General features: G+C 39.6%; 1 protein-coding gene across 1 annotated transcript in view; it reads left to right on the forward strand.

The window, feature by feature from the left end:
* The window catches only part of arvcfb (ARVCF delta catenin family member b), a 191,800-nt gene that overhangs the window by 32,261 nt on the left and 145,516 nt on the right, over nucleotides 1-14,023 (forward strand). The window contains exon 3 of the mRNA XM_088008464.1: nucleotides 8,619-8,778. Coding sequence (XP_087864590.1) covers nucleotides 8,619-8,778 — 160 coding nt within the window. The remainder of the gene's footprint in view (nucleotides 1-8,618; nucleotides 8,779-14,023) is intronic.

Consider the following 14,023-nt stretch of genomic DNA (forward strand, 5'->3'; position numbering starts at 1 on the left):
TGAAAGGGAAGATTCTCTGTTTTGTCACTTGGTTATCATTCAAGATCTTTGTAACTTTGAATAAAAAAATGTTTTGTTTTTGATTTGAGCTGCTGATGATTTTCAGCAGATTAGTTCTTAAGTTAAATGAGAAAAATTGCAAATTTGTAAATATTTTTTTTAGACGGCAAACAGCACCGAACTAAACAACAGACGTCTTGGAGTTTGACGTGTTATTAGCAACACAGCATGTTAATTACGATATTTTTATTGTTTGTTTTTTTAGAATATCCTGCAGAAATAAAGAAAATAAACCTAGACCTAGACCAAATATGGACTAGAGTTGAATAAGTCAAGTATCCATCCATCCTTCCTATCTTCCTTTTCTTTTTTTCCTCCCTGATATTGGATCACCGGGGTAACGGGTCCAGTAGGGAAATCCAGACATTCTCCCGGAGAAAACAGGAAAGAAGGGATACATGTGCTCCTTCCAGAAAGTTCTGGGTCTTAACCCAGAGTCTTTCTTCAGCCTCTGAAGAAAACTAAAAAGCAGCTGTCACCCCTGACAACGTGTCTCCTAGGCTACATACAACCGCCCTGAGAAGAAAGGCAATTTTGTACCCAGATCTTTTTCTTTCAGTCGTCATGTTGGGACTTGAGCAGAATGTTAAATCAAAACGTTACTTTTTACATAATTTCTTTCTTCACAACAGCAGACTAATGGAGCGGCCAGATTTCCCAGTCTGTCTCCTCATTTCCAGTCACTCATGGTCAAGAAGCACTGATGCGTTAGTCCTCTCCTGACCCCTGACCTTTCATATCATATACCTGTGGTGTCATGATCTTCACCCAGGCAGAAGGCTGGTGCTTACAGTGATCAACAGGTAAAACAAATTAAAACTAACCAGATTTGAAAAGTATTTATCATGTCAAATAAAGCTTTTAGTGATTAAGTAGTACATTTTCTTACTCGATATATGGTTAATGTTGTCTAAGTAATTTTCTACGTTGACTTAAGGACCAATTTGTCTAAGATTACCGTAACTGAATATATCTAACATTAGCATAGGCTAACTGTTTAGCCAGTTTATTGCAGCTTAAGCTACCAAACATATTCTGTAATGTGAAGGTCATGAACACAACTCAGTGATATTAATATCATTATACAGCATCATTTCAACATTTTACCATTTATTTCATGGAAGACAATCAGCAAAGTCTGAGCAAATCCTTACATAGTTCTAAATGAATGTAGCTTCTTCTCTAACCTAAACAGGTTCGTACTCACTGTTGGTTGAAACAATCCAATTTATGTCCTTACGCAGTATTTCTGTGTGAAGTTAGTCTGTCTTAACTATGTCGAACAAAATTACACAGACGGATAACCAGGAAGTAAGATTCACACCATCAATTGGAGACAGGAAACCTTGTAACTAATTGATTTGTATTTGAACTCTGAGTTGCAACAGATAAAACAGCAGACTGCATAATGCATACTGTTGCTTCTGCCCATAACCTCTACATGTCTCCCCTTTTCATGAATCTATTTTCATTTATCGTATTTGTTTGTAAGTGTTAATAAGCAGGTTAAGATCAGTCATGTTTCATGAGATTTTAATTGATGTAGTTCCATCTGACTTGGCAAACAAATTCCTGTGAACTGTGATGAGATTAATCTGAGAGAAAACAAAACAATGTTCTCCTCTGTTCTGCAGAGCATCTGCTATCCTCTGGAGTACCAAGGTCAGATATTATAGACGGATAAAACCCAAAAGCTGGATGATCCCCCACCGCTCCCCTCCCGCTTCTGACTTTGTTACAGCAGACACACCGTCAGACGGTGCAGCTGGTGGATTTGAGTTTCCCCCGTAATGAATCGGTAACAAATTTACCTTTGAAAGTCGCTCCCCGAAGTGCATGAGAGAGCCTAATAGCGTGCACGGTCCAAAATACAAACAAGCCAATCAATTTCTCCTCCTTCGCTCCCTCTACCCTTCAAACTTCTCAGGGAGCTCACTCCATCTTGGCAGGGAGTCTTTCTCTCCGTGCCAGGGCTTTTTTTCAATCACTTGCTTTTCATTAACATCTCCAGAGGCTCAGAGTTCTGATGAGGTAGAACAATTTCTTCCTGCTCTCAAAGCGAATAGGGTTGCTACCTGTTCCATCTCGACACTCCCTGTGACGTTTGAGCGTTCCTAAAAACTCACGTACCCCATCTGATGATGACAACGATGATAAAGATGGGCCTGTTTTACAAAGACAAACAAAAAATGAATCGTTTTTTTTTGTAATTCTCAATTCGCACTGCAGACATGTGGAACATCAGTACAATGTGCCTTAGCTACGCTTTCTGGTGAACAATTACATAGAAACACAGAGACGTCAGGGGATTCTATCGGTACGCCGTGTCCCACACCTGCTGCAGGAAAGTACAGGTTCTGTTTTATACGTGGAGAACATGATTCACTGAGAAAATGAGTCGGTCATTCCATCCAGTGTTTTTAACTATTGATAAGTGTGTACTTGAATCAAATGTGTTGGTTTAGTGAAACGCTATCACCACGTGACTCTGTCTGGTGAGGTAAATGCAAGTTTTTATTAAATTTTAAGCATCAAAAAATTCTAGAAAGAACAAAAATACCTCCATAGGGTTACTGATTGTTGTCAATGACATCACATAGAAACCGAGCTGAATAACACGTCTTCAAATGTACCACATTCTTCTTATAAAGTTTTACACTATTAATGTAGTCTACTAATGTAATATTTATATTGTTTGAGAGTTTTTTGTTGTTTTACTAACTGATTACCATGTTAGCTAATTATTGACTTACTTTCCACTAAGCTCACAGTCACCTATGTGTGCTTTCATTAGCAAAGATTTCTATGTGCTTGAGGAGGAAATCAGAAGAGAGAATGAAGACCTAACAAACACCCACCCCACGGAGGTATTTAAAAGTTCTCTGTGAAAATACAAGTTTGCATTTAATTCGGCACGATGGATAATGACTTCCTGTGACAAGTTTTGTTGTTCGAAAAGCAAAAAGTTCTAGCAGTATTTACAGTAAGCAGGTCTAATACTAGTGAATGTTTAAAATACAGTAGCACTGAATGGAAATAGGAAAGACAGACACGTTTGCTGTGCTTTTTTTTATTTCCCATGAAATTACAAATATTTCAAGGGCATCTATTTTTCACACCTCTCAAGCTGTTCCTTCTGCTATTAGTTTTCTCACAAAAACATGTCATTTAACATTAAGAAATGATGTAATGCAATTCTTTGAAGGAAAACCATAATTGCTGCTGCAGCTGGTTGTTGTGGGATAAACCGTGCAAATCATCACCTCTCAGCAGATGATTTGCGCTGAGAGGACATTACATGGAAAAAACAAACAAAACATGACAAAGTAATTTCTTACATGACATGGAGTGGCTGCTGACTATCTGTTCGAGGTATCTGCGGTTGGAGAAATGTGTTACTTCCCTGTCAACAAAGATTCAAGATTCAGGACCCTTTGATCACAGCAATAGGAAATTTCCCTTTGTGGTTCCAGATGCCATATCATCATCCATTTATAAAAATGTTTTTCGGTTTTAAAGGGAGGTGGCTAGATGAGTGGACTATAAAGTTATCTGCTTTGAAAAATGATGGGAATGCAGTTTGCAATTTATTTTGATCTCAATGTGTTTTTCTCACCCTAAAATATGCTAACGATTAGCTTTTGACAACAAGCTATCTTGCTCATTCTAACCGTCAGAAACCCATATGAATGATGGCATTTCTCTCTCTCTCTCTCTCTCTCTCTCTCTCTCTCTCTCTCTCTGTGAATACAAAGAGGCTGTGACGGCCAAGACGAGGCCTTGATCAGTGCAGCGTTCCCCAGACGCTCAGTCAGTTCGTCAGCTCGCTAGCGTAGCCTCGCTCGGCATTCATTATTAATCACAGAATTTCACTGGGGTCCTCCTCTAACAGTGTGGAGTTGAAGTGGGATAAATTATGCAATTGTCTGCGTAGCACACAGCAGGTGGTGTATCAGGTGCTGCTACGGAGCACAAATACTGCATGAGGGTTCTGCTTCGCACTGTCACTCTACAGAGAAGGATTTAGCAGCTGCGGTGGAGAGTGCCGGTGTTTTCCAGAGGCCGGTGTAAATAATTCTGATTGTAGGGGAGTATTTGGAATACCTTTGTCCATTTGAGGCATTTAAGTTATTTTTCTGTGTCCTCGTTTACCATTAAAGGACTTTGTTGAACGCAGAAACCTGAAACGGAGCCTTGTTGCCGACGTTTCCACCTCAGTTACAGGTCTTCGTTCCATCTCGACCTCCAGTATTTAAGCAAAGCGTGTAACAACTGGCCTTTCCCCAACACCTCTTTAGCCACACGAAACCCTTCCCTGCCACACAAGTAATCACTATTTCCCGCTATTAACCTCCGATCAGCGCCACGGGATCAGGCGGGAGGTTAAGCAGCGCTAAGCGAGGGCAGCAGACGCATCATTTATTCATTTATCATCGCTGACCATCAATCTTCTCATTCCCAGGCCAGCTTTTGTTGTGCTTGCTGACCTGACGATTACAAAACCGCAGCATCACTTTAAATAGAAATTAAGCAGGAACTAATCAGAGTAATATTGTGGGCTGCGACGCCGGGTCAATATAATCTCCGTTCAGGAGTCATGCGAGGCCTCAGCAGGAATCCACAGAGATGGAGAGAGAGACAGATAATGCGTACAGCGCTGGGCTTAGCTTCGTCTTTGATGTTTGCAGCAGAAACCCGAGCTGCTCACAGCCTATCTGGGCTTTAAGTGAACGCACCAAAAAAAAAATCCATGGAGAAAAGAAAATATCCAAATCGCAATGGCTAATGCAGCCCATTTTCTCTCTTTTTTTTTCTTTCATCACGATGGGCTTCTGGTCAAGGATAGCAAAATATTCTTCAGGTTCATTATTCAGAAATGTATATTTTACAAAGGCAGTGTGTTCTTGTGAAACTTCTGAGAAGTAGTTCGTCTTTTAGATTTCCAGCCGAAGCTTCTGCAGTTTAAAAATAAGATTTTTCTCTTTTTGTCAAATGTCTTACAGTGACGAATGTGGAGCGAGGGGAATAATAAACACTGTGTGTCGTGTACCTCCTGTACCTCTAAGCCACCAGGTGCCTGTCTATTACCTACTGTACTTGCAATATTAAGTTGTGGTATCCTGCTTACTTTAGTGTAAATACAGGAGTAGATAGTTTAACCTGTTGAAGAAATATATGCAGTAAGGTGAACCAATCGCTTCGCTCATGATGATGATGATGATGATGATGATGGGATCCTACCAATCACACATCCCAGATGATTTACACTTGACTCACTCTGCGGTTACAACAAGTGACAAAGTAGAGCTGGAAGACGTTAAACGAAAACATGGGATAAGTTACACTGCTTAATTAAATGGTGGTCTCAAAACGAAAGCAGTAAAATTGACCCATTTGAACCCATCAGCAGCATTTGAACCCCACAGCCCACCTGAGTGTCATTGCCGACCATGATGACCATGGCGTACCCATCATGGCGTACAATGTGATGCACTGTCCTTTCATCAGTGCATCACAAACTCAAGCAATCAGCAAATTAATCTTTTTATCACCCTTGTTGCAAGAATCAAGAGACTTCTGAAGGCAAAAGGGAATCCAAAGTGGATGTTTTACCGCTGAGAAACTAACAAACTATGCAATGCGCTTCTACTCGCATCATCAAATGTTGTAAGATGAACTACCGATGAACTCGATCGTCATCTCGGCTTGAAGCAATTCTTGAGCTGTGAAGCAAATTTTAAGCAGCTGTTTTGTCCCATTAAAATGAAAGCATGAACAAACGCTGAGCTGCAAGGGAGAGTGGGAACAGGAGAGTCTGAAGCCATCATCAGTCACATCTTCATGGGGGCGGTCGGTCCAGCGGTTCAGCTTGCAGGCCTTGTGTTTCCTCAGCCATCAAAGGGAGTACAGCCTGTGGACAGGTCTGATTGGATGACAGAGTGATTCATCCCCTGGCATGATTCATCAAACATAATTTGCCCCGCAACGCCGAGTGAGGGCCTTTATCTTTTCCCTGTGTTTGTGATGTTTGTATTTCTCAAGTGTTTCAGTGTGAACGTGAAGGTCAGGCCGACAAAATGGTTTGCTTTGTGTATCGAGTAAGTGTTGCCTCCTTAGTAACAATCAGATATCTGCCTGGGAACCTTCCGGCTCTTTGATTCAGTGAGGAACTAATTGCTATTGTCTTGTCTTTTCGGGATGTTCCTCTCTGGAGACTATTTGTATAAAGTATAAATGATTAAAAGCTATTTCTGACATCAGCGTCGTGGTGATGATTCCCATGTTGCGGACTCATGAAAAGGGTGGCAAATAAGTTTATTTTCTCAAAAATGAAGTTTCTCATTAGCTGATACCAGTCACCTACTGCAAGGGTTCCCAAATTTTGCATACTGAGGAATGATTAATTGTTACTATTTACTCTATATTTGTTTGTCATAAATACTGTCTCATACCTTTGATTTTAAGTTTGTAGGGTTTTTTCCAGCAGTGTCCTCCAAAGCTGGATGGTTCCTTTGGTATTTTTCTTGTCAGAAATGTGTCTATTTGGCTCTTGCTATGCTAAACTAGCTTAAGAATCAAAGCAGCTTGATGAATTTGACTGGAAGCCAATCTTCTCCAGCTCTGAGGCCCCCTGCTAACACCCTCTGGTGCCCCCACTTTGAAAACCCTCCCCCCCCACACACACATTTATCATCGCCCCCCACAAAGATGTGTAAAAAAGCCTGATCAGTACATTCAGATCTGCTTTTTTCATTTCATTTTCCGACTCATCGCTGAATGTTGCAGTGGCTGCAGTCCATGCACCGAGTCAAAAAGACATCCATTAGTTGAAATGACACAAAAATGATTAAATTCTAGTCGAGGTGCAAGTGAAGTGGAGTTGAAAGGATGACTCATTATTTAATGCAAGGCTTGTTGGTGAGGTTATGAGCAGCAGGTGTAGCTCAGTTGGCAGTCGGAGTAAAAGCTCATCAGAACCAAAGTGGAAGTCTGCCATATTAGAATGAGCCCAGCCTCTGAGTTTCATAGTACTTCATGCAAACTCTACGTTTATAAACCTGCATCAGTCGCTGCATTTCCACTACAAAAGTGCAAGAAACTTTGTAAAAAAAAAACAAAAAAAAAACAACAACAACCAAAAAAACAAATGAAAGAAACACAATGTTGCAATTGCAGAGTTTCCATTAAATAAGAAATGCATTTAAAATCATGCATCATAAGTTAATTCACAAGATATTTAAAAAACATGCTGCTCCATCATCATCCTACCACTTCCTGTCGTCGTCTTCGTGTTTTCCAGTAGTAACATGCAGTTGTTGATCACATGACTCACGAATTGCGAAAAACGTGTTTACATTGCAGATTTGCAATATTAACCAATTTTGATGCAGCCAAAAAAACTTCTTCACCCCAACTCAAAAACGTTTTACCAAAAAACGTGAGTTTTCTGAAATGGGCATGTTTCCATTAGGCAAATTTATTTTTATAATTTCAATTTGTCCAACTATACGGTGAATAGAAACCCAGCTACTGTCAGCTTTCAGTAAGGCATAACGGAACATGGTCTTCAAGACCTTCAACAGATCATTTTCCATGCCATTCAATGGGATGTTGCCAACATCCACTTTCATATATTTAAACAATTTTTGGTTCCCAACATTTCAATCAGGGATCTAAAGTTCAAACATCCACCTAGTTGTTTCCATCTATAAATGTTTGTAGTAAGAGTTTTCTCACATTTTCCCAGAACAACCATCCTTCTGGTCTCTCTTCTCCTGCCAGTTGTTTAATTTGGGGTCTATTTTGTTTGTTGATGACTGTCATTTGAATGGTAGTAACAAACTACCAGTGAAGTTGGGTAGAGCTAGCAGCTAGCCTGGTAAAAGCTAGCCCTGTGATCTATGGTTTCGGTCAGAAGGGTCTGGACACTTGGCTATTGAGAAATGGCCAAGTGTCATTGCTGCAAGCAATCATTTCTCTGAAGTCTGAAATTTTCCAATCACTAATGTTTAGCCATGACTTGACGGAAGCTATGCTATCGAGCTAACCTGAGATTTCGCCCGCAGTAAAAAAACAGCAAAAGAGAAAAGAGAAGTGCCAAACTGAACATGTTTGTCAGCAATAAAATGCCTTAAACATTCCTATTGGTTTGATTTTAATTGCTCAATATTTGAAAAAGTGGCCAACACGGACTAAAAGGCTTCTTTGACTTCGTCCTAGCCCGTTGCCAACCAATCTACAATTATGAAACAGCACAGTGGAACTGCATAGGAACCCAATAGACATAGTGTGTGATGTCTACAAAAACTAGTCAATACACATATAGATAAGAGATAAAGAGAAGTATGATGGGACTTAAAACCAAGAGCTGCTGTATTCATTCAAGTATTGCCGAACAATCTTGACATTGTCTCATGGTTAAGAGAAGAGCGTAAACTAGCAGTGAATCTTCCGAGTATTTGTCTCTACGTTACACAAGAGCCTTAAGTTGAGCATACGCTGTCAGTGGGCTGGTGGAAAAGTTTTACCATGTTTTCTTTGTTGTTTTTAATCTGCAGATCTCCCGCGGCAGACCGAACAAACGTCTCGACTCCAGCAGAGCTCCAGCTGTCCTCAGCCTGCCTGTGGTCTGAGGGGACTCGCATCAAAGCTACAGCCCGCTTTTCTCTCTCTGCACCTCGTGCCTTCTTTAATCACATTGTTCAGTTCATCACTGAGGTAATTACATTTCCTTTTTTTCTCTTCTTCTTTTTCTTCTCCACTGTTCTTAAATTTCTTTGTCTTGCCAGCTCAAGACTTCTCTGTCTTTATCTCTTCGTGGGAGAGCTATTCCTTAATGCTGAAGCACCTCGTAGGATTTGTCTTTTTTCCCCCCCCAATACATTAAAAGTTTAATTTCCTCTAGGGAGTGCGCTCTAATTTTAATAATTCACACTTCTGAATCAGGTGAGGGAAACTGATTTTTTTTTCTCTTCTTTTCACAGATTACAGTGTGTTTTAGAGCAGAGTGGCAGAGGGCATTTGTTCTGGTCCGGGATATCTAAAGACAGACTCGGCTGCGTAATTGAACGTTTGAAGTCTGTCACCTGTAGTTAACTGCAACTTGAGAAACTTAATTGCAATTCAGATTTATTCTGTGCTGCAGAGACACTTGTTCTTTATTACCTTTATTTTTTTTTTTTTTGCACTACTCTGCCTTGGAAGTTCGTTTTATAAGAAGTTAGTCAGATGGCCTGAGCAGTAGCTAAAATACTGACTTATATGGTTTCATTGCTTTTACTGTGCACACAATGACTTCCTTGTGGCTTCACTTATTTGTCTCCACTTGCAAACTGCCATTTTCTCTAAATTACACATACACTTCCCTGAGTCCTGACCCACTTATCCCTTCCTACTGTAAAGTGTTTGAATGCATTAGTAGTATTAACATTTGAAACAGAAGGGAAAAAAACCTCTGAAACAGATAGCTTCCTATTGACCTATAAGTATTTAATAACTGCTGTCTCCCTTTTAAGAAAAACAAAGACATTAATTTGCATTTATAAGTATCTTTTGATGCGTTTGCACGTATTCCTCATGTTGAAATCCCAGACTCAATTTGATGGTTCAAAGAAAAAGGATTAAATAAAATGTGGACGTTAAGCAGCACCTGAATTTCTATTTTCTCCAGTTATGAAAATCATGAGCTATAGAACCTGTTGGAATCAGTATGAAGCAGGGATGATCTATTCCTGAGAGTTGGTGAGACTAGTCACATCAGGTAGTTATCCTAAGAAGAACTAGGTCGACTTATAGGGTGGACGGTAGCTGCGTTTCCATTAATGTGTGCAAAACTTTGTCAATTTTCCGATAATGTCGGAAAATTAACACAATTTTGCAAGCGCAGAGTTTCTATTCAATAAGAAATTCAATTAAAATCACAAAGGAATAAGATTGTTCACGCGATGTCATTAAAAGCCATGCCGCGTCATCATCCTCTGTTTCCTGTCGTCGTCTTCTTCATGGTTTCTGCCAGTGGCAAAAACCGATTGTTGATTATGTGACTGATGTGATAAGGAAAAAAGTGTTTCCATTGCAGTTTTGCAAAATAAAAAAAAATTAATACAGCTAAAAGAAAAACTACGAATATATAAATGTCCAAATTTGGGGCCTCCATTTGTGATTTATTAGCTATACTCTCCCTTCCCGGTTTTCAGTGGACGATCTTTGGTGACGTATTTAGGCTTTGTGTCCTCTAATGTTCACCAACAAACGACTGAGACCTTCACATAATAGCTGGATTTATAGCGAGATAGAAAATTGGCTTTAGTAGACAAAGTGTTTTCTGAAGGCGGCTGGTTGCAGGGAATCATCACAAATGCAAGCAACGCTATTCAAACTCTTGTAAAACTGTAAGAAAGTTAGAAAGTCATTTTCCTGCTTTCATGTCACTATAACGCACTAGTTTGCTGGTCTGTCGCATACAGTTGCGACTACTGACAATACTGGAGCTAGAGAAAAAATATCTTTTGTTTTTGTGTGTGTTGGTCTACTTATTACCCTTTCGAACTGATATGAAATAGATTTTTCTTTCCTCCACACAAAGCAGTTCACGTCAACTGTCGGCAAATCACGGCACTCAAAACTCCTGGCAGGACTTACGGTACTCCACAAAATGGCGACAGCAAACGTTGGGAGAAAACACCAGAGTCAGTTGGTTGTAAAACAATAATTGAATTGATGTGTAAATAATCACAATTCAACACTTTGACCTTTTTGAATTCTGTGCCTAAAAGTTAAGCAAAATGTGACAGAACTAAAACTACTGCAATAGCTAATGGAAACTAATCTAAAACTGAGCAATATTTAACCCATAAAAACTAGCAAACGCACTCAAAGCTAATTAAAACTAACTGAATTGCACGAACAAAAAGTCAACGAAATAAAACTAGAATGAAAAATCCAACATGCCTGCATGTGACAAAACGTTTAAAATTTCAAGAGGTGTGAACACTGTGCAGATGTTTAACATAAGCAAACAGTCCATTCATTTCAACCTGCCCACACAAAAAAAATCCACATTTTTTTCATCAAAACACAACCTTAACCCGCACTTTCTTATAAAATTACATTTTCCACAAAGAGGTTCATGATGGCATGAAGCCATCTCTTTTGGAAATTTCTCATAGAACACAGATGGACACAGCAACAGGGATTTATATCTAGACTTTTCACCAAACCCTTTTGCCTTTTTATTTCTTTCTCTGCTTATTTTTTTTTACTGCTAGGCTATTTTTAGAGCTGAGCATTTATGCTGAGATGTGTTTACTACTCAGGAAAAAAAAAGAAGTCTTGCAACAGAAGTGAAGCTCCACACATGAATTATGAGTCCTCACCCCCTCCTCTTTTTAATTAGAGATGCTTATGCCATGAGGTGCTGAAATCCAACCCATGTGTTACTGTGGAATTAATAAATCATTTTTCACTTTCTCGCTTTGCTCTTAATTATCCCCTCTTTTTCTGAAGGAACTTCTTATTCTTTAGGATAGTTTTGGTTTGGGAGGTTAGCTCTGATTTTCATCTTTATTTCTTCTCCATCACTTGAAGTCGACTCTAACTGGAGCATGTGTAACCGAGAAGGGGGCTAAACGTGCAGACAGCCTTGGCTTTGTTTTTATCCCCTTTGACCAAGGCTCTCGGCAAACATCTGTTGAGTCGAGGCTTTTAAAAATAAAAATAAAATAAAAAAAAGCTGCGTGGGCGGAGGGGAAATCTTCAGATACCCCTCCTCTCGCATTCCAGGCTATTTTAAGCAGGGCCAGGAGGTGGTGTTTAATGATAAGCTGTGGGGCGTAGCTGACATGCTTGCCATATTACTCCCCCCAATGACTCAGGAAGCAATGGCTCTGTCGCCCCTCCAACCCGGAGGGGTGTGAATCATTAGAGCCCGTGTTTGAGTACGTCCAATCAGCCTCGCTTCTGGAAGCTCCACTGATGTCACTTATCTCAAGTATCGGATGACTTACAATACAGACAAGCAGGCTATTCTTATTCGCTCCCCTTACAAAGCCGAGATACCGGCCGGCTGCTGCAAATACACACCGACCTGGAATGTTTGGTGAGATCGACCAGGAATAAAAGCAGCCATCTTTTATATTCAGATGGATGTTTGAGTTTAACTTTCGGAGCACAGTCTCCTTGGCACACACCACTCCGAATGGAAGAGGCAGAATGGATAAATAAATGATAAGCATGCAACAAACATCAAAGGGGGATTGTGCGCTTCAAAGGGAATAAGGGCTTTGTGCTCAGCAGGTCCCGTAGTAAAGAATGACTACTTTTCATGTGCACACAGTCTTAGGCGGACACGTCGTGGACCCCGTTTCCACAGTCCGGCCTGATTAAAATTCAAACCGTTCCGCCTGTGCTGACGCTCCCAGCTGAGCCGAGCCATCCGTCCACTGTCTTTGTCTCTGTGACATGGTCAGTATGCTTTGATACGATGTGTCACATAACGTTGTCTTTACTGCGTGAGATTTTTACGCCGAATCTGTTGAGTGCTTCTTGTAAAATTGTTCTTTTTTTTGTTGTTTGTTTAATTCTAAAAATCCCATCTGCTATAACATTTATACGATGAAGACCAAGGTGAAGGTGGAGCTGGGTGATAAGTGAAGTTTTTTTCATCATTTTAAGTTTGTTGGTCTTCCAAGTAGCTGGGATACAGTGGCCTTTATTCAAGAATTTGGTATTAACAAAAGTATTGAGAACCTTTTGTTGATCACTAGCAGCAGTGAAAACTTTAAAGATACAAAGACATGGACAAATTTCTTAAAGGTGTGTGAAAAGTCACTAAATAAATCTTTCATAGCGTTGGCATAATCCTTGACAAAAAACGTGTCTAACCTTTAGTTTTCATAATTGTTTATAAAATCACTGATGGAACAATTATTGATATACTGTCTATACTTTTTTATCAAATATATATATATATATAATTTTTTTTTATAAAAATGGGTCAGGTAATTATTGTTGTACATAAATCTGTGGGTGCATTTTCAGGGGCACTTTGTCATACGGCTAGTGTCATATGTGTGTATCTTGGCATCAATAAGCAGATGGAAACTAGCTTTGGATTATAATCTGGTATAATACAAATATGTTGTATTTGTTCATCAATATGCCCTGCTGAAGTATTAAATAATTTCCTTAAAATAGCACTGAGGAGGCTTTTGTAAGAATCGAGGACTAAAACAAATTAGTCCTCGATGTAATGCCGTATTCATCCCCTGGAGAAACTGACAAATTTTAAAAAGTTAAGCATTAATCATAAAACCTTTATTAGATCAGTAACCTTTATTATAACCAAAGGATTGTTGAGGGCATCACTGATTGTGCTAAATATAGGATTTTTGTAAACTTTTTCAGTGACTTCCTGTCACTTTGAAAAAGTGTATTATAAAATATAAACTTTACACATATACCAAATTTGTCTAATCTGTATAACTTTAAATCTTTTTACTTCTCTTTGCTCAGATAATGGGTCACTTGTTGTTTTCATATTAACTTGCAACCACCTGAAAGAGAAGACAGTTGGAGACATGCTGTCTGATTATTTTCATTTCAGATATTTTTTTAAATGTCTTGCCTTTTCTCTTTTCTCTCTGTTCTTCTCCCTCCCCTCCTACCAGCTCTCCATTCTTGGTTTTGGTTCATCACTGTGCTCCATTAAAACTGAGGTGACCGACTGTTTTCTAACACCTGCTTATCTCCTTGGCCCATACTGTTGTGGATTTGTATTTCCAGCCTCCTTTGTTGCCGTGCCGTCAGCCTCCTGATATCATGCCTCCATCAGTAATGGATATCAGTTTGTGTGTGTGATTGTGAATGATGGCTGCGGGAAACTTGCATATGTTGGACGTTTGGCCTGTAACTGTGCTTGTGTGTCGGAAAGCGTAATGGCTGCGTGCATGACTGTAACCAATGA

This window comes from Poecilia mexicana, unplaced genomic scaffold (genome assembly GCF_051168715.1).
Source record: "Poecilia mexicana isolate PSO_F unplaced genomic scaffold, ASM5116871v1 scaffold_9, whole genome shotgun sequence".
Taxonomy (NCBI): Eukaryota; Metazoa; Chordata; class Actinopteri; order Cyprinodontiformes; family Poeciliidae; genus Poecilia; species Poecilia mexicana.